This window comes from Anomaloglossus baeobatrachus, chromosome 2 (assembly GCF_048569485.1).
Source record: "Anomaloglossus baeobatrachus isolate aAnoBae1 chromosome 2, aAnoBae1.hap1, whole genome shotgun sequence".
In the NCBI taxonomy this organism is placed as follows: domain Eukaryota; kingdom Metazoa; phylum Chordata; class Amphibia; order Anura; family Aromobatidae; genus Anomaloglossus; species Anomaloglossus baeobatrachus.
In genome coordinates this window covers 524,606,997-524,632,801 of record NC_134354.1, presented here as the reverse complement: position 1 = coordinate 524,632,801, position 25,805 = coordinate 524,606,997, and the positions used below count along the sequence as shown (strand labels likewise).

The 25,805-nt window shown below is 43.7% G+C and overlaps 1 protein-coding gene across 6 annotated transcripts in view; it reads left to right on the top strand.

The window, feature by feature from the left end:
* The first annotated feature begins 4,754 nt into the window (after nucleotides 1-4,754).
* The window catches only part of MSI2 (musashi RNA binding protein 2), a 934,763-nt gene continuing 913,712 nt past the window's right edge, over nucleotides 4,755-25,805 (top strand). For all 6 annotated transcript variants that reach the window (XM_075336584.1, XM_075336585.1, XM_075336583.1 and 3 more), the window contains exons 1-5: nucleotides 4,755-5,074; nucleotides 5,324-5,364; nucleotides 5,581-5,662; nucleotides 6,242-6,326; nucleotides 8,954-8,995. In XM_075336584.1, coding sequence (XP_075192699.1) covers nucleotides 5,013-5,074; nucleotides 5,324-5,364; nucleotides 5,581-5,662; nucleotides 6,242-6,326; nucleotides 8,954-8,995 — 312 coding nt within the window. In that variant the 5' untranslated portion in view covers nucleotides 4,755-5,012. The remainder of the gene's footprint in view (nucleotides 5,075-5,323; nucleotides 5,365-5,580; nucleotides 5,663-6,241; nucleotides 6,327-8,953; nucleotides 8,996-25,805) is intronic.

The window sequence follows — 25,805 nt, the reverse complement described above, 5'->3', positions numbered from 1 at the left end:
TCAGTTTAAAAAGACCTGCATCTCCTGGCAGAAAACCAAGTTTTTTTGCCAAGACATGCAGATATGGTGCTGAAATTTATGCAACGAATTCCTGCACCAAATCTGCATCTTTTGGCAAGGAAAAAGCAGCTGAACGCAATGCTTTTTTTACAAAAGGATCCAGATTTGGTGCGGGAAATTGGTGTATAAATTTCAGCACCAAATCTGCATCTCTTGGCAAACAAAACCCAAAAACTTGTTTGACAGCGTTTTGGTATGGTTTTCAGCCATATCAAATTTAGTGCAGAAATCTGGTGCAGATATTTCAGCATCTCCAGGCAAAAAAAAAATTGATTTTCTGAAATTAGATGCAGGTCTCATTGAACTAAATTAGTTCACCTGAGGTAAGGTTACTGAGTTCAGTTAGACCAGCTGAGGTCAGTTAGCCTGCGGTCACAGGTGGAGTACCATGGGAACCTCCAGCTGTATCGCAAATAAACTGAGTGTCGTAACCGCTCACAGCTGCAGCTCAGTCAGTCTCTGCTTGAAGCTACAGCGGGCAGTCATGTTTCTAATGTGCCTGTGCGCTGTGACCAGTATGTAGCAGAGTCGGGATCATCATGGGACCTCGTGTGGATTACGTCGGAACAGGGTGTTTGGGGTTAATATTTCTTTTCACTTAGAGGATTAGTAATAGGGGATCTCATAGACGCCTTCCATTACTAATTTAGGGCTTAGTGGCAGCTGTGAGCTGTCATTAACCACTTATACTACCCAAATAGCCACCACACCAGGGCAATCGGAATGAGCTGGGTTAAGTGCTGGAATTGTCACTTCTAATGGAAGCTACAATTCTGGGCAGCTGCAAGCTGCTATTTTTAGGTGGGGGGCCCAATAACCATGGGCCTCCCCAGCCAGAAAATGCCAGCCCCCAGCTGTCGGCTTTATCATGGCTGGGTATCAAAATGGGGGGGGATCTCACACAGTTTCTTTAAAATTATTTAAATAATTTTAAAAAGCCACATGGGGTCTCTCTTACTTTGATACACATCCAAGATAAGCGCACGGCTGGGTGCTGCAGCCTGTAACCATCTGGTTTATCTGTGCGGGGTATCAAATATGGGGGGACCCTATGCCAATGTATTTACTTATTTTTACACCACTATAGGGATGCAGACAGCATGTGTACTTCCAAGTAATCACAGATGGTGTCACACAGGGTGGGGGAGCGGTCTGACTGCAACCAATCACAGACACCGAGACTGTGGATGGGGGAAGCAGTGAATATGTATGAGGGTTAATAAGTGAACCAGGATGTGGTGTTACAGCAGCTCCTGCTTTATTCCTTATTTTCATTCTTTTTCTTTAATTTTTTTAATTATCCGGGTGGACGATTCCAAACAGTTACACAGAGTTCCCTGAGAAATTGTTCAGGGTCTGACACTAGGTATCCAGTATGGACCCCGAACTTTACAGTTCGTGTTCACATATCACTACCCTTTAGTTGTTTTTATTGAATTCTTCCATACTGTAAAGAAATGCATTTCCTAGGCACCGGTGGAGTCAGACTATATGGGGAACACTGCAGGATTGCCAACTTTACTCTTTTGCTTTTTCTCGACAGCTTAATAATAAATCACAGACAATCATTTTTACAGATACATTGGAATATCATAATAAATCATTATAAGTGATAAATGTACACAGCCCATAATTCTGATATGAAGAAATCAGCAGCATTCACTGTAAACTGTAAGGTGATGATAATTACAGTCAGAAGAATCTGGATAAATTTGTACAACCTCAAAATAATCATGGCTGCCTCAAATTTTTTTTACGGCGAGGGGGTAAAAAGTGCACTATTTTTAGGGACTATCCTGGAATTTCTGGACTGTTGGAAGCCCAACTGCACTGGAGAGTATGTGGCTGTACCTATGGTTAGGTGCTGGCTGAGGCTGTCCCATTCTGAATAGCAGGCACCATACTGGTGTGCCCATACAGCATACTGTGGTGACAGCAGCCGTCACGTCCTCACACCGGACATCCCAGGTGCACTGGAGAGTATGGGGCAGTACCTGTGGCTGTGGTGCCGGCTCATGCTGTCCCCCATATTCCAAGTGGTTAGCACCATACTGGTGTGCCCTTTATAGTGCACTGTGGTAGTGGCAGCTGTTACATCCTCACACTGGGAAGAACAGGTGCACTGGAGAGTATAGGGCTGTAGCTGTTGTGAGGTGTCGGTTCAGGATGTCTGCCACATTCTTAGTGCCGACACCATGATGGTGTGCCCATACAACGCACTGTGGTATCAGCTGCCACATCCTCACACCGAGCAGAGAAGGTGCACTGGAGAGTATGGGGCTGTACCTATGGTGACGTGCTAGCACAGGATGTCCCCAATGTTCTGGGTCGAGGGCATCATACTGGTGTGCCCATACAGTGCACTGTGATGGCGGCAGCTGTCACGTCCTCACACTGGGAAAAGCAAGTGTACTGGAGAGTATGGGGCTGTAGATGTCGTGAGGTGTCGGCTCAGGATGTTCGCCACATTCTTAGTGCCGGCACCATAACGTTGGCCCATACAACGCAATGCGGTGGCTGCTGTCACATCCTCACACCGAGCAGAGAAGGTGGTGCAGTGGAGAGTATGAGGCTGTACCTATGGTGAGGTGCTGGCTCAGGCTGTCCCCCATGTTCTGGGTGAAGGGCAGCATTCTAGTGTGCCCATACAGCGCACTATGGTGGCGGCAGCTGTCACGTACTCAAATCAGGCAGCCTAGGTACACTGGAGAGTATGGGGCTGTGGTGAGGTGCCAGCTCAAGGTCTCTCTCAAATTCTGAATGACGGGCACCAAACTGGTGTGCCCATCCAGCAAACTGTGGTGGCAGCTATCACATCCTCACAACGGGCAGAGCAGGTGCACTGGAGAGTATGGGGCTGTATCTGTGGTGAGGTGCCGGCTCAGGCTGTCGCCCACATTCTGAGTGGCGGGGCACCATACTGATGTGCCCATATAGCGCACTGTGTTGGCGGCAGCTGTCCCGTACTCATACCAGGCAGCCCAGGTGCACTGCAGAGTATAGGGCTGTGGTGAGGCGCTGGCTCAGGCTGTCCCCCACATTCTGAGTGGCGAGGCACCATACTGGTGTGCCCATACAGTGCACTGTGGTGGTAGCAGCTGTCCTGTTCTCATATTGGGCAGCCCTGGGGCATTGGAGAGTGTAGGGCTGTATATGTGGTGAGGTGCCGGCTCAGGCTGTCCCCCACATTGTGAGTGGCGGGGCACCATACCTGTGTGGGCATACAGTGCACTGTGGTGGTAGCAGCTGTCCCGTCCTCATACCGAGCAGCCCAGGTGCACTGGAGAGTATGGGGCTGTGGTGAGGTGCCGGTCAGGCTGCCCCCCACATTCTGAGTGACGGCCACCATACCGGGGTCCCCATACAGCGCACTGTGGTGGCGGCAGCTGTCACGTCCTCACACCGGGCAGCCCAGGTGCACTGGAGAGTATGGGGCTGTGGTGAGGTGCCGGTCAGGCTGCCCCCCACATTCTGAGTGACGGTCACCATACCGGGGTCCCCATACACCGCACTGTGGTGGCGGCAGCTGTCACGTCCTCACACCGGGCAGCCCAGGTGCACTGGAGAGTATGGGGCTGTGGTGAGGTGCCGGCTCAGGCTGCCCCCCACATTCTGAGTGACGGTCACCATACCGGGGTCCCCATACACCGCACTGTGGTGGCGGCGGCTGTCACGTCCTCACACCGGGCAGCCCAGGTGCACTGGAGAGTATGGGGCTGTGGTGAGGTGCCGGCTCAGGCTGCCCCCCACATTCTGAGTGACGGTCACCATACCGGGGTCCCCATACACCGCACTGTGGTGGCGGCGGCTGTCACGTCCTCACACCGGGCAGCCCAGGTGCACTGGAGAGTATGGGGCTGTGGTGAGGTGCCGGCTCAGGCTGCTCCCCACATTCTGAGTGATGGTCACCATACCGGGGTCCCCATACAGCGCACTGTGGTGGCGGCAGCTGTCACGTCCTCACACCGGGCAGAGCAGGTGCACTGGAGAGTATAGGGCTGTGGTGAGGTGCCGGCTCAGGCTGCCCCCCACATTCTGAGTGATGGTCACCATACCGGGGTCCCCATACAGCGCACTATGGTGGCAGCTGTCACGTCCTCACACCGGGCAGAGCAGGTGCACTGGACAGTATGGGGCTGTGGTGAGGTGCCGGTCAGGTTGTCCCCCACATTCTGAGTGCCGGCCACCATACCGGGGTCCCATACAGTGCACTGTGGTGGCGGCTGTCACGTCCTCACACCGGGCAGAGCAGGTGCACTGGACAGTATGGGGCTGTGGTGAGGTGCCGGCTCAGGCTGCCCCCCACATTCTGAGTGATGGTCACCATACCGGGGTCCCCATACACCGCACTGTGGTGGCGGCGGCTGTCACGTCCTCACACCGGGCAGAGCAGGTGCACTGGAGAGTATGGGGCTGTGGTGGGATGGCGGCTCAGGCTGCCCCCCACATTCTGAGTGGCGGCCACCATACCGGGGTCCCCATACAGCGCACTGTGGCGGCGGCAGCTGTCCCGTCCTCACACCGGGCAGAGCAGGTGACAGCCCGGCGCAGCCACACTCCGGAGCGCCGCACGCACCTCCTTGTTATTGTTGTTACTGGCCAGAAGCTGGAGCCGGCCAGCGTGACGTCAGCGGCCACGTTCTGCGGGCCCGCCCCCGGCCGGCCGGCGCTCTGGGAGACAGGGGGCGGGAGGAGGAGGAGGAGGCAGAGCAGTGCTGAGCTGATCCCACGTGTGACGAGCTCCTTCCCGGCTCAATAATCTTGTGTTGTGGGCTCCTCGTAGCTCAGCTGCTGCCTGTCTCCGTGTGTGACACACAGTGGTGCCAGTGCTGGAGTGCCGCCGCCGCCGCGCCGTGTATGAGCCCCGCTCCCGCCTGTGCCGCTCCGCTGCCTTCTGCCGCTTGTTATTTACTTGTTCTTATTATTTTCTCCTGTAAGTGTGTGAAGGGGCTATGGAGGCTGATGGGAGCCAGGCCACCTCCGGGAGTCCGAGCGATTCTCAGCACGACCCCGGGTAAGTTGCATGGGCTGGTGCCCTGCGGAGGGCAGGATGGGGGTGTGGGCACAGGGGACCCCGAGGGGCACAGGCATCCTCTGCCCTGACACCTGGCGGTCCTGCCGGCCTCCTCCTGCTGCCTGGCATCCCTGTGCCCCCCATCTCTGCCCTTGTCTCTTCTCTCCCTTTAAGCTTTTGTAAGTTACACGTCAAAATGGCCGATGTGACATCTGTGCTGACTTGTGTTGTGTTTTCTTCCCCCTGTAGTAAAATGTTTATCGGCGGCCTGAGCTGGCAGACCTCCCCAGGTAAGCTGCTCCATGCCCCTCTCCCAGCTCTTTGTTCCCTGCTGCCAGCTTCTCCCTCTTCTCTCCTCCTCATTTCTTTCTTTCTCTCTTTCTTCCCCCTTTCTGAGTCCTCTATTCGACCCCTATCGCTATTTGGGCTCTTTGGATGGGGGTGGCTGCTGCTGGACTGTTAACCCTTCACGGCTGACGGCTGTCATCTCTTCTGTTTGTGCACAGACAGCCTCAGAGACTATTTTAGCAAATTTGGAGAAATCCGAGAATGCATGGTGATGAGGGACCCTACCACGAAGCGATCCAGGTAATGTCCATGTGCCTCGTAGCGGGCATGTAGAACTTGTGGTGGACCCTGTAGGCTGCTATACTGGGAGAACTGGCCTGGGCTCGGAGACCATCTGGATGTAAAGCTTCCAGTTGTCAGGCACACACCCCCTTGTCTCACAGCCTCTCCGCCTGATCATCACTACAATGACTCTGTGCCAGAAATCCGCTCGTGTTCTGCCTCTGGACCCTTCACCAAGTATCTCGGGTACTTCTGTACCTAGACAGCCCAGAGCCAAAGTAAAGGGTCTTATCCTATAGCCCCTAATGTGAGAGCTGTGCCCTGACATTCCCAGACTTGTTACAATAGTATTCTGTTTATAATATTATTGTAAATATTTCTCCTACACTAAACTAAGTGGCGATGAGCTCTCCTGTGCACCGTTTATCCAGCCCTTTGCCTTGAGACTACCTGGCCGGGCTTCACTTCTGATTATGACTTTTTGCTCTGTAAATTAGTGTATTTGTGTTTTTTGTTTTTCCTTTTAATTTTCGCCTTGTATCCGTGCTGAATGTTTAGCGCTCATTGTCATTTCTCTTGTTCTTTGTCTGATTTCAGAGGCTTCGGCTTTGTTACGTTTGCAGATCCTGCAAGTGTAGATAAAGTATTAGCTCAACCCCACCATGAATTAGATTCCAAGACGGTATGTTTTTATTTTTACAATTTCTCTTTTCTGTTGTTGGATGGCTTGCTGTCTACCAGCTCATACCTGGTCTGGCTAAAGTTTCAGCATTACACCTTGCTCCTTCCTTTCATCCGCTATACGTTACAATGGCTTCTATCTTAATTATTATTACTTATTACTATCCAGTAACTGGGAATCATTTTCTCAATCCTGTTTAGTCTATAAAACACTTGTTCTCCCCAGCGAGGTCACCTCGTCATATAGTTTTAAGGCTTAGTTAGGCCAAATGACCTTAGGGGTTAGAATGATCATGAGATCTGGAATATTCACTGTCACATTTGATCGGTTAGTGGTGCTGGGAGAATCTGATCCCAAGAGTCCAGTCTTCAGTTTCTGAGACAGATCGGTGAATCTCGCCTAGGTACTTGTATAGCACAAGGGGAAAAAAGTCACCTTTTTACACCCTATTTCCCAGTTTAATATATGCCTTACCAAAGCTTGATGAAAGGAGGCTGACGAAAGCTCCCCTTTATTGCTGGTACCGTGCTTAATGAGGAGGGAAAGGTGAGCTAATTACACTGATTAGATAAAGGATTTTTTAACAACTGTTAAATGTCAGAATTTTAACTGTACTCATCCAGACACATTGTTACTGACGGAGGTAGAATAGAGAAGCAGAGAAGATATACAATGTCATTCCTAGTACACGAATGCATTTTTTTAGAGTGGTGACAGTTTGTGTACTTACTGACCCGTCTAGGTATGTGCATGTCTATCTGTGTTGGTGTACACTTTTGTTGTATCTGTGTATATACTGTATCTACCAATTGCTAAAACTGTGCCTTTATTTTCGAGCCAACACAACTTGTCCACACAAGGTCACTGAACTTCATTCTGCTTCTTTTCGTTGCTTGGTCATTGTTCAATTGTCTTTATTATTGTATGATTGTTTTATATGTACAAGTAGAAAGGTCAATATTTTATTAAGACATTACATGTCCATTTCATGTTGCCGCAGTAATGTTAGTAGGCCAAATACTTTTCGGAGTGGTCCATGGATGGCATGTCTGTCACTATGTTCCTGATAATTCTCAGTATTCTGTCGTCTGGTCTTTGACTCGAGTCAGAACGTTCAGTGCCGGATGCAGCTCGGTTGGGTTTTGGCAGGGGGTCACCGCTTTTGTTTACACTTGCTTTGATTTTAGGTAATGGCCTACAACGCACAGAAATGTTGTTGTCCTAGTCATTTTATTTTCCTTAGTGGATTTGTAGAATTAAAGTTATGTTTTGGTATCGGGTGTACGTATGCCCCGTGACATCCATTCTGGTTTTACAGGGACTATTTTATACGGGAAAAAATGCTTTGCATCCTTTTAAAGCTTATTTTTTATAGACATTTGGAGGGTGTGATTTTAAAAAAAAAAAATCCAAATGTCTGTGCTCTGATTGGCTGTAATGATGAAGTTGAATCTTTTATTGGTCTGAAAGACAAAATCTTACCTGTTGCATTTACCCATTTTTCCCTGGTAATGCATTGTTGAGATGTTTTTTGCATCATGTGTTGACGAATAGAAATTAATAGGTCGTAGTAATGTGCAGTAGTGTCGTATCTGTAGACCAGGAGGTGACAAAGTCATTTGTGAGCATTTTTGAGGTTTGCGGAATCGCAGGAAATATTATCCGGTGTGCAGATTCATCTTCACATTGTACTTCAGTTATTAAAGTGGAGTGCTGCCTCTACCGAGCACCTGGCGATTTCCCATTAAGTATGTTGGTGACATTATTAAGTACATTGCTGCTTTTTCTAGTAAATGGGGTGGCGGTGGTCGGGGGAATCTATTGCAGCAGAATTCTCAGTGGAGCTGCTTAGATTTGTGTGTTTATCTTCATTTTGAAGGCTTACACATAGCTTCTTGCCAGCCACAACATTTGCTTATTTCAAGTCCTCTAGGGAAAATCCACTTATTTATTCCTAAACTGTAATAGACTGCATGTCGCTTTTTTAACAGAAGGGATTTATGTTTTGAAGCAGGTATTGGCATCTGTATTTGTGCGCGTTATCAGTGATTAGGTGGAAACGGCAGCATGTTGCATTGCAGGCAGCTCGGAGTTGTGGCTCGGAAGGGGTTGATTTTTCCATAGATTAATCTGTTGGGTGAAGGTTTCTATCCAGAATTGTTTGCACATCGCTCTGCAGAGTGGTGCATTATGAAGTACATGCAAATAACTTTAAGTTTTAGCTGTGGGGCTCTAACATCTGTTCAGCACACTGAGCAAGAAAGAAGCACTTTGTTATACGGATATCACTGGGTCTCTTGTGTGCTCGGGACTTGTCATTTTTCAATACATTGTAATAAAGGAAATCAATGTCATTTCTGTAAGGTACAAACTGAGCACATTAAATTTCCATTTTATTTCAGGCTAGTAACCCCTTTTTGACTTTGTCGGGGCTGTAAAGCATTACAGTGTATGTTTCAACGTCCTTTCAACAGTTAAATGATAAATGCCTATAATACCACCCTCAAATATGAGCCATTAATCTCCAGGTGGTAAAGATGAATGCTTGCTACTCACTGATCCTTTTCTTTTTCTCTTTTTTTTTTTTTTTTGTCCCTCTTCTCTTCCCCATGTCCTGTCCTTTACAGATTGACCCTAAAGTTGCATTTCCAAGAAGAGCCCAGCCCAAGGTAAGTAGGAGGATCAATAATGGGATTTTCGGCACACAGAGAGTCATTGTTACCAGGCGGTTCATGTTTCAAACAGGGAATTGGAGATGAAAGCTTATAAAGCTGGAGCGCATGGCGTCTTAAGGGTATCAGCATATGGCTGGGAAACTACAGGAGAGCTGTGGTGTCTAGGTTTAACTCTGTGCTCACTAGGCCAAGTTGTCATTGCTTTATTAAGTTTACTTGACTTTATTTCTAGTTTTTGTATTTTTGCTTTACAAACAGGCAAATAAAACTTTTTGCTTGTTTTGAGATTTTTAGAACTTGCAATGGTTTATCATGAGATATGAGTGGATGCTTTTGGTTGTAATTTACTCTTTTAAAAATTAAACATTTGTTGAAAAAAAATGCTCAGTGAATTTTGTTTTTATTATTTTATTTCATTTTCTTGAGAGCTATTCTCGCCCTGCAAGTATTTTCGTGACTGTTGCAATCCACACCGGCCAGAAAACTGTAGTGAATTGTCACAAGCCTTTCTTAACTTTGAGTAGCCTGTTTAGAAGTAGTTTTGGCCGTTTTTATTCTGTACAGCAGTTTTTCGTTGTTGGCACTGTAAACCGCTTTCTTGGCTAGTCTGGGCACTGTTGTGATATGGCTAGACCTTGACATGGTTTAGATCTGACATTTCTAGTTTTCATTGGAACAGACAGAGCCTTGAGTCTTAATGGCTCATAAAGCATTGCACCCTGGAACGTACGGTCCGCTCACCTTATCGGAAAAGACAAAGCAAATCCTTTTCCTGCACATTTAAGAAAAATCCATCTAACTTGGGATTTATTGTAGGTCCACAATTTGACTGGCGGCATTTTTTTTTTACCTGTTCACATTACGTTTGCTGTTATCGGGTCAAACACTGTCTGTTGGTTCCACTTGTCTGAAGACTGTTCGGAGTTTACCAGAAATAATTTTGGAGACTGTATTCCATATAATATTCTCCACACAAAATCACAATATAGAGCTGCCTGGTAATGGCTAATTTCACTAGATCTGAATTGGCAAACTGAGCAAACACAAAATATGTTGCCATCACTAGGTTCTCAAAAGATATTTTTTTTTTTTTTTTTTTTAATTACCATTTTCATTTTTAGTAGCTGTCTTATTTCTCTGTCCTTCTTCCCTACCAAGCACATCAAGTCTCATATATATATATATTTTTTTTTTTTTTTTTTATGAAAAATACTAAAAGTGGCTCCAGCTCCAGAAATGGTGAGTAAAAGGTTGGATGGCTTTGAGGAAGAACGCAGCTGCGTTAGAAACGTGTCGCCGGTTTCCTCCCCATGTTTTTGAATCAATTTTTGTACATGGGAATGAAAATAAAGTAAAAAGTTCTACTCATGTTTTCTGGAGCTGCAGCCACTTTTTGTATTTTTCTGTATTACTATTGTCTGATCAGGATGGTACTTACGAGCATGCCAGAGACGGTATCGGGGTTGGTGAGCTGACAAATACTTCTAACCTATTCCTGTAATTTTTTTCTGACCTTCTTATTTTGCCAATATATGATTGTCATCAGGCCAAATTCAATGCCGGTTTACACTTTTCTCTGCTGTGAAAATGTTTATACTTTTGAGACCCACATCTAAATTATGAAGGAAAAAGTTTATATCTTACGGGCACTAAAATAGACTCCTTTCACATTCTACAAATGCTGCCTAGCTCTTTACACATCTTAGTTACTTTACTCTTTTACAACCGTAATGCCTTGTAAAAAATGCACTAATGGAGATTTTTTTTGTGCCTAAGAACTTGAAATGCACAGCCTGTCCTATAGAAACTTTACACATATTGTTTTTTCTAAAGAGCACATATCTGCTCATAATCACCAGAGCTGATTAGATCAAAAGATTAGCAATCCTGATGGCATATAGTCTGAAATTGGCTTTGTGGGCGATTACATATATGCCTGCTGATATTGTTATCCCTATAGTAGGGAAATAGAAGAAAAAAAAAAGTCGCCTTTTCTAATTGACATGTTGTACATATGTCCTCTCATTTCCGAGAAGGGTCATAATATGAAGAAAAGTCCCTATATTATATACCTTCTGAGAAGGGTGATAACATGAAGAAAAGTTCCTATATCATATACCTAAGGTGACTGACTGTGCAGGGGGTAGGTAAATTTAAGGGTATGTTCACATGATGCAATTGTGCTACCCTTTTTTCATGGTAAAGCTTCTTTTTTTTACCTTTTAACATTGCGGCAAACAAAGCAGCACGATCGCACGGTGGGGACATATTCTTGCAGGGGTTTTTTTTCTGCTCTCACTGTCAGATTTCCTCCTCCTACATCTTTAATATACAAATGGAAATGCAGGAAGTAAAACTTTCATCCTGATCACTCTCAGACTTCAAACGACTGCTACACCCTGAATATTGCAAAGTTTCGAGCCTGCTGTCTAGCCCTTATGTTCTGGCCATGGAAATCTTTTCAAGTTATGACCTATTATATCTCTATTTGGCTGTGAAAGTGTTTGATGAATGGATTTTGATATCAAATTATTATTTAATGTATGGGCTTCTTGTTTTGTTAGTGTGTGTGTGTATATCGGGACTTGGAATTTTCACACTGTGAACTACAGTCTCTTATTCTACTTGCATCTCAATTAGGACATTCAGTCTTGAAATAATCCTTGCTAGATCGTCCTGTCTATAAACACGAAAATTAAAGCATCTTCAGGATGCATGAAGGTGAATGACTTGTCACTCCTGGACAAGAGTGGTGGCCACGATGTGCCTTCCTTTTTCATGCATAAAGGGGTTCTTAAGATGAGCTGGTTTTGGTCCTCTCTACATTTTTAAAAAAGATTTTCTAAAAGTTGCCGAACGACAGGCATGATGATACCCTACCTTATAACTCGCCCATCAAATCACCATGGTTTTGTTTTTATTTCGTTTAGGCAAAATTAATAAAATTCCAAAAATTCTTCTTCTAATGAGGTTTTCCTAACGCATACATTGCAACATAGTGCAGGGAACCTGTAATGTTGAAAATAGTATCTGATCTGTAGGCAGATGTTATAGATCAGGAGGAGGCGGGAAACCAGGATTTTCTGAAAGTGGCTAACCCCCTTTTTAAGAAACCTTCTCATAGGCAAGAAAATGAAAATCTGTTGGTCAAAACGGACATACTAACCAAATGCTGGCGAAAATTAGTCTGGATTTTTTTGCAGATGACCAAAAAATATGTCTGAGCGAGGCCCTATTTTGTGAAATACCTTTATGGATCATCCCACCAGCTTCACTTATGAGGTTTGATGTTGGCACATTAGGGTACATTTATAACTAGTAGTTGAACCATTGGAGAGCAAATTGCATGTGCTTGTATGTATGGAAAATGGAAGTCAAAAATTGCCAGTGTGCTGCTGTTTACCCTACTGAATATAATGATAGGAACTGTAGCAATACAGCAAAATATGACTAAGGATCCTTTTAACATGGCAATATTTTGTCCATCAATATTTGTAACCCAAAGATTAAACAGAGAAAAGTATACTAGAAAGATTTGCAACTCTCCCATACTTTGGCCCGAAATCGTGCTGTATGAAAGTAACCTAGGCCTGTGTCCACAGGTGGTAGACCTTCACCCAAAAACCTGCAACATGTTTATATTGCCATGCCAAATTTTTGGTCATGTAGATTTGGTTTCAAAAAGTTGTAACCAAACATTAGCCACATGCTTTAATACCTGTCCTCTTTAGTAGTGGGCTGACCGACAGTCTCCCGATTTGCAGGATTTCTCAGCCCTTTCTTTGTAGTGACCAGACTGTTCCGACGTGTGTCGTTACTTGTCTATATTTCCACAACGGTATGAAAAAAAAATTCCGACCCAGGAGAAGTCGGAATTCTTCTCAGATTTCTCCCCCCTCCCTAAAGAACTGACTATTACTGCTCAATGAATGGTCAAATATTTGGGTTTGTTTTTCATTTCTTACTAATTTTCAAGAGCACTTCACACTCCGTTAATGGAAATATTTTTTTTACCATCCAGAATAAGGCACTGTATAGACCTAATATTTCTCACAGGTGAGTTTTCTCCAACTATAGGTCTAAGCAATCCTCTGTGAGCTAAATTGTTCTATGAAAAAAGCCCTGATAAAAACTACACGAATTGAAATACACATTACTGTCATGTAACTGTAAAAGACAGACTACACATGGAAAATTGCCCACATATTATAAACAAAATTTTCATGTGTGCCTACCCCCCCCCCCCACTGGTTATTAACCCCGTCCCACATTAGGATATGAATGAACGTTCTTATGGAGGCGGCTCAGGTTCTGTTACGTAGCCGGTATCGGTCTCTTAACATCCATGGTCAGGACCATTAAACCATTGTCACTTTGACAGTTGCATATAAATGTACCTGTTCCAGTGCTTTATGCCTCATGCCCCTCACAATGCGATCACTGGGGACAGATGGGTTGCTATAACAGCTGGGGGATCTGCTGCAGACCCCCGTCACTGACATCTTGCTACCCCTTTGAATCCATAGGTTGAGCTCCATAGCAAACTGTGATTTTCGCTATATACTTCTATGGTGTTGTATATGTAATTGCAGGTTACAGTCTGCTAAGGCCACGTGCACACTGAGTATTTGGTGAGTTTTTTTTTTACCTCAGAATTTCTAAGCTAAAACCAGCAGTGGGTGATAAATACAGAAGTGATGCCCGTGTTTCTATTATACTTTTCCTCTGATTGTTCAACTCCTGGTTTTGGCTAAAAATACTGAGGTAAAAAACTCACCAAATACTCAACGTGTGCATGTAGCCGAAGGTGAATAAAAAGGGTTTTTTGCCTTTTTTTTTTTTTTTTAAGATAACTTTTTTCATTATCTAAAATTTCAACTCGCCCTCCCTTTAAAAATAATAAAGGGGAAAAAAAATTTGACATTGATATGTTTGAAAAGTCAGATCTACCAAAACATTTAAATAATTTAACCGGATCTGTAAACTGCTTCAAAAGGAAAAAAAAAATTTAAGAATTGAGTGTTTTTTGTTTTTTTTTCTTTTTTTTTTGTAGCCAACTCCGTACGCGGGTATTAGAATCAGTCTTTTAGACCGAATAACCCCTTGAAGGCCTGATGCTTTTGATAGAACTCTGTTGTCGTCCACAGTCCTTGTTCAGATCTATAGACCATATAGCCATTTCTTATATTTTCATTTGCCATCTCAGCGGCATCTTCACTTTCCTTGCAGAGTCGAATAGAAGAATACTTTTTTAATGACAGGATATATATATTTTTTTCTCTTCATATACAGTTACTTCTAGGTAATTAGGGTATCAGTGTTATTTATCTCCCCCCCCCCCCCCCACACAAAATAAATGAGTTTTTTTGAATTTTTATTATGGATATATTTTCCATTTAGTCCTTGATGTGTATGGGCATGATGCCATACCGGACACAGCACGTAGCACTTGCTTTGGAGTGTATGTGGCACCTAGTGCACCACCTACATTCTTACAGATGGGCCTAATGATGCCTCTTCTCTCTGGAGAGTGTACATTTTTTGCAGTGCCATTTATTTCTATAGTGTGTGGTCATAAAATGATTAATTAGCATCTTGTAAAATTTACGCTTTGGTATGCAGCCTTGTGCTAGGAAAATTAGATTGCTAGCTTCATAGTGCAAGTGACGGATGAGCATGAATTCTCTATAGAGTTTTGTATTTTTGTATAGCATGCCAGAGCAGTGGGAATGTTACTGAAATCTGCGTCTGTATGTTGAATAGCTCCGTAACACACAAAACTGCCCCATCGTCATTTAGTACCATGAAGACTGAATATATTCACAGTGCATCCCCAGCAAATAAGGCATATGCCAGCCGTCCAGTTGCTGCTAAAGAGGAAATGTAGTACATGATGGCCACCACTTATTCTTTAGCACGTGGATATATACCAAATGGGAAGGAAAATATGGGGAGGGAAATAAGCCACTGTCTGATATCTTCCCTTCTTAAAGGTATTCTTTCACCTTCTGCATGAGTGCACAGCTCCCCAGGCCTCCTGATTTATGGGGTGGTGCAGAACACTGAAGCTTGGACAGTTTAGACTTGTGTGGCTGCACTGTTGATTTGAGCATTCTGTGATAACACTGTTTGAGGCAGCTTTTCATCTGCAACTTCAGATGAGTGTAGTGGCACTGAAACTAGACTGACCAGGATCGAACATTACACTCCAGCGATTCAGCCAATGTTAAAGCAGCACTTACAAGCTCTATTGGAAAGTGCTTGTAAGCACTGCACATTTTGTTCCAGCCCTGCTAGACTGTGGCAGTAGCTGGTAATTTTAGGGAATAGGCAGTAAACAACAAGTTTAAAAATCACTTCATTTTCAGAGAAATTTTAAAGGGAACCTGTCATATGTAAAAATGCTATTAACCTGCAGATATCAGGTTCAACAGCAGGGGTAAATAGCATTTGAAACCTGACTGATGCATGCACATTGAACCCCACTGACGGGACGAAAAGAACTTTTTAATTCTTCCAGCAGTGTTTGGGTTTCAGTCATGTGGGCTGCGCCGTCACGTGGTCAGTCATTGCTCTGTGTATGGAGAGTGGTGGCTGTAAGCATTACCCTCCCCTCCCCCCCCCCCCCCGCCCTAACTGACAGCCGCTCTGCAATAGAGAAAGCTGTCAGTCAGTGTGTGGGGCCCGGTTACAGCCGCCACACTACATACACAGAGCAGTGACTGGACCTTTGCCGCCTCTGTGACTGAAACCCAAATGCTGCAGGAAAGAATAAACTTTATTTCCTCCCAGCAGTGGGGTTCAATGTGCAGGCGCTGGGCAGGTTTCAAACGCTATTAACTTGCAGACTAACTCAATATCTGCAGGTTAACAGCGTTTTTACTCATGATAGGTTTGCTTTAATTACGACTAAATTGCACAGTTGCTTGCTATTACATACACTTTGTAAGTTTAACCAACATGAGATTAACCCTTTAATCCCTTAACTCAATATCGTATAGATCATTGCGGGAGTGATCGCGTGTAGAGAGAATCTAATCAGCCTCGACCAGTGCTGAGTTCTGGCATTGGTTGTTAAACATGTAAATACTGTGTGACGGTTTTTGCATGTACCAGCTCTCATCATTGCCCCATGATGCGATTGCATAGTGACAATGGGTTACAAGAACAATCGGGGTATTGGGTCGCCAACATCATGGTCCCCTGAAACTCAGCTATTTTCATATACTGTGATATCGTGGTATATAGTATAAATGATCGGACAGTTACAAGTTCAAATACCCTGATGAGACTTAACAATAAAATGTAAAAAATTGGAAAGGGAGGGGGAATAAAAAAAATTATTTATAAATATTTGAATCGCCCCTATACAAAGAAATAAAATATATATTTGGTGTCATAAGTCCAAAAATTGCATGGAGGAATTGTATTTTTACTTTTCATAATTTCACCAAACTTGGAATTTTCTTTCCCCTTCTCAAGTACATTGAATGTTAAAAAAAATAAAAAACAAACAAAAAAAACCTGTAACTTGTCCTGCCAAGAGTGAGCCCTTATTTGGCAAGGCTAACAGAAAAGTAAAAAGTAAATAAAAAACAAAAGCCCAAATAAACTAAAATTGGCCGTGGCTGACATGGCTAAATAACTGGGCTTGTTGAACTCCATCATGCCTGATTTCTTCTTTCCTCTACCACCAGCGGCGGGTGGAAGGTCACCATACATATTAGATTGTTGGCTTATCTCAACTAGTTTGACCAGTTTTTACATAATGTGTATGATTAGCTTTAATTGTTAGATGGGTTAAATCTTCAGCTTTCTGGTGTCAGGGTTCCTTCTGTCTGAGCTAGGACAATTATTGATGAATATACATAAATATCATCTTAATTCCTCCGTCTCTGGTGTCCAAGGTCTTCACTAGAGGACTGAATTTAACAGAGCGTGAACACTTTTTATTTATAGCTTGTTTTTCCAGCAACCTTATAACATGATAGTAACATCAGTTATAAACGTGGAGAAATCTTTTTCAATCTATGTTAATAGCAGACATTTCTTGGAAAACGTTATAAAGCCGGACAAGTCGTTTACGACTGGACTACATGTTACAAAGTCTGGCAATAGACGCATAAGATTGTCTACGAAATGCAATTTTAGATGATGGCTTCTTTTATTTTTAAAATGGCACAGTTGGCATGTTATGCGATGGGGGCGTTCTAGCATGATTCACAAGAGATAGCGCTTTACAAATCTTACGCGTGTGCGCAGATTTGTGCACTTACATCATTGAGCCTCTGAAGCCAGGTGTACACGTCCCAGCTTCAGAGAGGAGCACTGCGGATGATCGAAAGTTGTTCTTGGGCTGTTCTGTGTACGTGAGCGGTCTTCTGCACTTCAATCATGCGCAGTGCTCCTTTCTGAAGCCGGGACTTGCACACTTGGCTTCTGAGGTTCAATGATGTAATAATAATAATCTTTATTTCTATAGCGCCAACATATTCCGCAGCGCTTTACAATTCATGAGGATCATATACAAACAAGAACCAGTTATAGAAAATACAATATTTAGAGGGGGAAAAAAAGACAACCCTGCTCATGAAAGCTTACAATCTACAATGAGATGGGGGGGCAAGGTACAAGTGCTTATTTACAATGACAATCCAGCCATCTCAAGGAAATGGGGGATAGATAATGGCTTCCTGGATCAGTTGGCCAGAACCTTGAGATGCATTTGGGTGCCAAGGAGTTTGACGTGGGGTTATGTTCTGAGAAGTTGTGGCGGGACTTTGCGAATTTAGTTCGGCTAGGGAGTGAACTGATGCACCGCTCTCTACAATTCAAGCGATCGGAAGATCACAGTTTCATGTCACCTAATGGGACTAGTAAATATAATATAAAGAGGAAAAACGTTTTTAAAGATATGAAATAAAAAAAAAACAGCAAACACAAGTTCAAATCTTCCCCTTTTGTCCCATTGAAAATAAACAATAATAAAAATTACACATATTTGGTATTGCAGCTTTCAGAAATGTCCGATCGATCAAAAGATAAAATCAATTAATCTGATCGGTAAATGGAGGAATGAGAAAAAAAAAAATCTAAACGCCAGAATTATTGGGCAGGGGTCACCGCAAGAAATTGCAATAAAATACCGTATTTTTTGGACCATAAGACGCACTTTTTTCCCCCCAAATGTTGGGGGAAAGTTGGGGGTGCGTCTTGTGGTCTGACTGTGGCTGCGGAGAATGAGGTGCTGCGGTGGAGCGGGTCATCGGGGGCACGAGCAGGCAGCAGCAGCCTGCTGTGACCACGTGGACCCGCTCATTACATATGCACGCCCATCCTCCCGCCCATTTCTCAGCGCAGAAGCCGGCGCTGACAGGTGGGCAGGAGGACGAGCGGGGACGCGCGCATAGTAAAGATCCGGGCCGCATGATCACCCCTGGCAATTACAGCCTGAAGTGATCATGTGCGGCTGTATTCACTGCTCCCCGCGCGTCATCATCAGCGCGGGGTGCAGTGAATCAGTACACTCACTCATCCCCGTGTGTGGAGCCGTCCCCCTGCAGCACGCGACGTCTTCCTGTCTGTGCCGGTCAGCTGATCTGTGCCGGTCAGCTGATCTGTGCCGGTCAGCTGATCGGCACAGACAGGAAGACATCGCGTGCTGCACACTGCAGAGAGGAAGATGATCGGCTGCAGGGAGTGAGGAAAAGGTGAGTATAAATGTTTTTTTTTTTTTCTCTGTGCTATAGGATACAGGCCATATACCAGGATGGTATATGAGTACGATGGGGGCATATAGCAGGATGGGGGGGATATTAACAGGATGGATATGGGGTATATGAACAGGATGGCAGTATATGAGCAGGATGGGGTATATGAACAGGATGGCAGTATATGAGCAGGATGGGAGTATATGAGCAGGATGGGGTATATGAACAGGATGGCAGTATATGAGCAGGATGGATGGGGGGGTATATGAACAGGATGGGGGTATATGAACAGGATTGCAGTATATGAGCAGGATCGATGGGGGGGTATATGAACAGGATGGGGGTATATGAACAGGATGGGAGTATATGAGCAGGATCATATACAAGGCAGGAGGATCATTACCAGGATGGGGTACCTTAGTAGAGAATTTGGGGACATTACCCCCATAACAGTGTCAGCAGCAGATCCTCGCCCCATTACAGTGTGTCATGACCACATTTTGTTGCTTAAAGTTTTATTTTCCTATTTTCCTCCTCTAAAACCAGGGTGCGTCTTATGGTCAGGTGCGTCTTATAGTCCGAAAAATACGGTACATCAAAAAATCGCATCTACCTCAAAATTGTATAATTTAAAAAGTCAGCTCAGCCGTCACACAGCCCCAGATCACGAAAAATGAAAACAATGCAGGTCTTAAAAAAAAAAATAGCGCCAAAAGTGCCTTTTTTTTCTAATACAAATTTCTGGATTATATTAATTTTTTGTGGATTTTTTTTTTTTTGTTCCTTTTTTTGCAGTTTCACTGCACTTGGCAAAGCCTATGAGATTCCAGAAGTCTCATGCATACACACACACCTGCTCTTTTTATTTTATTTTATTTTTTTCCTGACTGAAATGACAACCTGCTTTGTTTTTGCTGCAGTTTTGAAAGACGCGGCATGTCAAATATTTCAACGTTTTTGCAGCGATTTTTCTTTTTTTTTTTCTTTTTTTCTTTTCACCCATTCAAAGTAATAAGTGCAAATATGGCAGACAAATCACACAAAAACCGCAGGTTATCTCCTAAAAAGAGATGAGATTTTGCTACAGTTTTACTGCAGAAAAAGCCGCAAAACCAGTGTGTGAACATAGCCTTATACAAGCTGCATACTGACTAGTTTGTATCAGTGTCGTATCTTCATTGTCATCCCATGAAAAGATATAAAATATTTACAAAAATTAGGGGTTTACTCACTTTTGAAAAAATAAATATATGTTGCGATTTATTGAAGTCACTTTTTCTTTTTGTCTTGTGGAATTAGCTGATATCTTTTTGCGCTGACAAAATCTTAAAAATGGCACATGCAGTTCATGAATTTGGAGTAAAATAAAAAATGCTCTTTGTTTTTGTCTAAACCTTCTTTTTGGGATTTGTTACTACAGAAAAAAAATGTAATTCCCTGAAAAAGTTACACGTTTGTCTAAAACTGCTGACTAATATGTCCGCCAGGAACCTTACACGAGGCAGGGCCTGGAATGATGGGGAAAACAAATGCAGCATGTTGTAAAAGTTGCATTTCATGAATCCGTCTAAAACAACTTGACTTAACATAGTTGTTGTCATCTCCTATCTCAGTAATGGGAAAGTCTTCACTGAATACATATTTTACCTCAGAATTGAGAATTATGATATTGATCAATTCTGGCAGAGAAAAAAAGCAGATTTGTCTGATAAAATGTATTACAAAGTTACACTTTACAGACAACCTAAAGGGGTGGTTCACTATTCAGCATTAGTGGCCACACCTCTGTAAAACTGATAGGGAAGGCTTTTATCATATACCTTGTGCAGTAGATTCTGCCTCTGAGCGGTGGTATTGCGGTCCGCTCATCCCCATCGTGTGACCCCCGGGCTTTGTTACCCCTGGGATCCTGGATGTCACGTCAACTTCCAGTTGACCCGACCTCACCGAGCCGGGCCCCAGTCTTCCTGATTGTGGTCAGTTTCACCGCTCGTGACAGCCTAGCATCACTTCTGCTTGGGGCGCTCTGCACTGAAGGAGAGTGCGCACGACATGCTGGGCTGTGACAAGGGGTCAAAAGCTGGCCACAGCCCAGTCACTTAAAGAGACTGGGGCCGGCCTCTGTGATGTTGAGTCAACTCGAAGTTGACGTGACATTACCGGATCTCGGAGGTCACGGAACCTGGAGGTAAGTTCATGTGGATGAGCGGACTGCAATAGCGCCACTCAGAGGCAGAATGTACTACACAAGGTATTTGACAAAAGACTTTCCTATGAGTTTTACAGTGACGTGGCCACTAATGCTGAGTAGTAAACCACCCCTTTAAAAAAAAAAAAAAAAGTGTAAATACTACAGCCACAAGAAAAGGAAATTACTTCAGGAAACTGAAGAGATGGCATTATGAATCAAGACCATAATGTGTTGATATAGATCAGTGAAAAGTTTTGCGCTAAATTAGCATCCAGCATAGAATACTTATTTTTAGATCCATGGAGTACAGTATATTGAATTTCTGCATTTTGGTTCCCTGACGTGTAGTGTAAACTTGTCTTGACATCAAAACATGGCTGCATCTGGGAAGTTTTAAAGTTGGTGACATGAATGAAGAAAAACTAAAAACGCATAGTATAATGGTTGTGTAAGTTCATATGTGTTGCAGGGGCCAGCAAAGATCAAGGATGTTCCTAAGTGTTAACTTAAAGGTGGAACTAGTTGGTTACACAGCTTTCTTTGAGGCCCTATGACATCTTCCTGAGCTCCAGCTAATTAGTGTCAAAGAATTCATGATCGCTCTTCTCTTTATTTTTGCACTGGGTTACAAACCAGTTGTGGTCTTGGAATAATGTAGGTTGACATTTCAAAGTAGTGGTGATGGTGGTCCGTCCAAGTTTATTAGGTTCCATGTAACATGCTGATTTGTTAATTTGTTGCTTGCGTGGTTTTATTGGGTGGAATATAGATTTCAGGTAAGAAATTAAAACTAACAATCAATTTTTAAACACATGATTTAGAATCAACTTATTTTTTTATGCTAACTTTATCCCCCCCCAGGGTCAGGGTTTCGAAGTGTATTTTCCAACTTATGTTGTAAGATATTACAGTTACAGGTCCTCATTGATAGAAACCAAAATTGCTCAAGTATTTTTTTCTATTTTGGCAACTGGGAGCACTATTATTTATTTTATTATGGTTTGCTTATATGGTGCCATCCTATTCCGCAGCCCTTTTACCGACATTCTCATCACTGTACTCATTGGACTCAAAATCTAAATTCCTCATCTGTATATCTTTGGGGTATGGGAGGAAAACTGGAGTACCTGGGAGAAACCCACGCAAGCTCCGTGCAGATGCTGTTATTGGTGAGATTTGAACCCAGAACCTTAGTTCTGCAAAGCAACAGTGAGCCTTTAACCCCTTCACGACCATGGATAGATCTATCCGTCATGGAGCGTGTCACGTTAAGCCCCGCCCCCTGCCGCGGGCAGGGTGCGGCGATCGGCGCACATATCAGAAGTTTTCGACAGCTGACGTGTGCCTGCATGTAAAGAGTGGAATCGCATTCCACACGTAACATTAACCCCTTACATCTCGCTGCCAAAGTCTGGCAGCGAGATGGATATACGCGCGGTGAAGATTTTCACTTACCGCCGCCCCCCACCATAAGTCACGTGAGTGATCACGTGACTTTCGGTGGTTGCCATCGTAGCACAGGGTCATGTGATGACGCCTGCAGCTATGACGTTTCACTTTCGTTTTCACTCGGCCTGGAGGCCAGTGAAGCAGGAAGTGACCGTATCTGCTGTTTACAGCTGTATAGCTGTGATCAGCAGATAGATCAGAGCAATCGGATTACTGATCGTTATAGCCCCCTAGGGGGACTAGTAAAATAAAAAAAAGTTAAAAAAAAGTTTTAAAAAATTAAAAAAAACAAAAACCTAAAGTTCAAATCACCCCCCTTTCACCCCATTGAAAATTAAAGGGTTAAAAAAAAAATATACACATTTCGTATCGCCGCATTCAGAAATGCCCAATCTATCAAAATATAAAATCAATTAATCGGATTGGTAAACGGCGTAAAAATGGCAATGGCAAAAAAATTCCAAACGCCAAAATTACGTTTTTTGGTCGTTGCAAGTTTTACGCAAAATGCAATAACAGGCGTTCAAAACGTAGCATCTGTGCAAAAATGGTACCATTAGAAACGTCAGCTTAAGACGCAAAAAATAAGCCGTCACTGAGCCATTGATCCCAAAAAAAGAACGCTACGGGTTTCGGAAAATGGCACAAAACGTACGCCACTTTTATTGGACAAGCTTGTGATTTTGTTTTAACCCCTTAGATACAAGTTAACCTATACATGTTTGGTGTCTACAAACTCGCACCGACCTCAGGCATCACAATAACACATCCGTTTTACCATATAGTGCACACCGTGAATAAAACATCCCAAAAACTATTGTGCCATTACACTTTTTTTTGCAGTTTTTCCACACTTGGATTTTTTTTGCTGTTTTCCAGTACACCATATGGTAACACTTATGGTTTCATTTAAACGTACAACTCGTCCCGCAAAAAACAAGCCCTCATATGGCAAGATTGACGGAAAAATAAAAAAGTTACGGCTCTCGGAAGAAGGGGAGCAAAAAACAAAAACGCAAAAACGGAAAGTGCTCTGGGGCTGAAGGGGTTAAACAGTGTGCGCACCTACCCTAAAGAGTTCAGTAGATTCATAGTTAGGAGTCCAGTATTTTTTAAGAGTAACGTGCTCTCCCTATTAGTCTCTGGTCTCAAGAAGGTCAGTCACAACCTTTTAGGGTGCATTTTAGTGTATATGTTATGCTTATGTCCGTAACCTAGTTTATCTAACAATACTTAGCTCCATCTATTTGCATTGAATATTCTCTGTCTTCACAGGAGTTATATCCAAGCTTTGTGTGTGAGCCTTAGGGTGTCTGCTGAGGAGCCATATAGCTCCCTTGTAGACTCAGTACCTGCATTTATTAGCCATAAGATGTTCACATATGGCAAATATATGTTGACATGCACAAATGTTCACAAAATGATCAAAATCTTGAACAACAGCAGGTATTTTGTATCTAATTATTACTTTTTAAATTAACTGAAGGCAAGGCTTTATGGGGAAGTCTTCAGTAATGCCACCTTCTCCTGTATCCAGTGGCGTTCTGCTTCTTTCTCAGTGATGTCACTGCTCTTCCGACTCTCTGGGCCACGCTGTGCTCTGTGTGACCTAAAAGTTGTTTTTACATTGTAAGCCTTTGGACTATTTGAATGAGGCTCCATAGATTTACATTGTAAATGAGACTTCAGGCTCATTTAAAAGAACTGAGAGTCCTCAGTAGTTTGATACCTTTTAATGGCTAACTGAAAAGATGGTAATTAATAGCAAGCTTTCAAGACTACTCAGGTCTTTTCATCAGGCTGATGAAGAGACCTGAGTAGTCTCGAAAGCTTGCTGTTAGGGGTGCTTCACACAGAGCGAGATCGCTGCTGAGAAAGCTGCTGAGTGACGGTTTTTGTGACGCAGCAGTGACCTCATTAGCGATCTCGCTGTGTGTGACACTGAGCAGCGATCTGGCCCCTGCTGTGAGAGCGCTGCTCGTTACACACAGCCCTGGTTCGTTTTTTTATTATTGCTCTCCCGCTGTGATGCACAGATCGCTGTGTGTGACAGCGAGAGAGCGACGAAATGAAGCGAGCAGGGAGCAGGAGACGGCATCTGGCAGCTGTGGTAAGCTGTAACCAGGGTAAACATCGGGTACCAAGGTGGTTACCCGATATTTACCTTCGTTACCAGCCTCCGCCGCTCTCACGCTGCCGGCTCCTGCTCTCTGCACATGTAGCTGCAGTACACATCGGGTTAATTAACCCGATGTATACTGTACCTAGGAGAGCAGGGAGCCAGCGCTAAGCGGTGTGCGCAGCTCCCTGCTCTCTGCACATGTATGCTCTCTGCACATGTAGCTGCAGTACACATCGGGTTAATTAACCCGATGTGTACTGTAGCTAGGAGAGCAGGGAGCCAGCGCTAAGCAGTGTGCGCGGCTCCCTGCTCTCTGCACATGTAGCGACGTTATGATCGCTGCTGCGTCGCTGTGTTTGACAGCTAAGCAGCGATCATAACAGCGACATACAAGGTCGCTGTTGCGTCACAGAAAATGGTGACGTATCAGCGACGTCGTTGTCGCTGTCGCTATGTGTGAACCCAGCTTTATTACCATCTTTTCAGTTAGCCATTAAAAGGTATCAACTACTGAGGGCTCTGTTCTTTTAAACAAACTTTTTTTTTTTATCTCTACTGGCTAACACAGTACAAAGATATATTTTACCTACTTCAGGCTCAGGCATAGTGAGCTGGAGAATCTGAAGAGTCGTGACAGCACTGGATACCGAAGAAGGCGGCGGTAGGTGAATATAATTGATACACTCACAATATACTATATTACATAAATACACATTTAATAAAAAAAAAAAAAAAATCTATCTTCATAAGAGTACTTCTTTATCTTATCAGAGTGAAATATTCGAATGCCAGAGTCACACATCCATATGTCCATAATTGGACTTGCCGCGGGTTTCTAGAGCTGTTCTAGACAGCCTTATACAACCCCTGGAAAAAATGATGGTATCACCTGACTTTGAGGATGTTCATTCAGTTGTTTTACTTTTGTTTAAAAAAAAAAAAAAAAAAAAAAAAAAAAAACAGATCACAAACATGGCACAAAACTAAAGTCATTTCAAATGGCATCTTTCTGGCTTTAAGAAACACTAAAAAAAAAAATAATAAACTTAATGTGGTAGCCAGTAACGGTTAGGCAATGTGCCCACGGGAAATTAAACCTGCGGATTGATCTGCGGAAAATCCGTGTATTTTCAAGATAAATCTGCAGGTTTCAGCATGTACAGACACTCCCCATGTTATCCTATGGAACATGGGGAGTGCTGTGTCAATGCTGTGGATATGTCTGGCTGCGGAACATGCTGCGGATGTCCCGCAGCCGCACTTAATTGCATGTCAATTATTTCTGCGGAATTAGATGCGGAAATCCCGGCCCTCCACTACGGAGATAGAGGC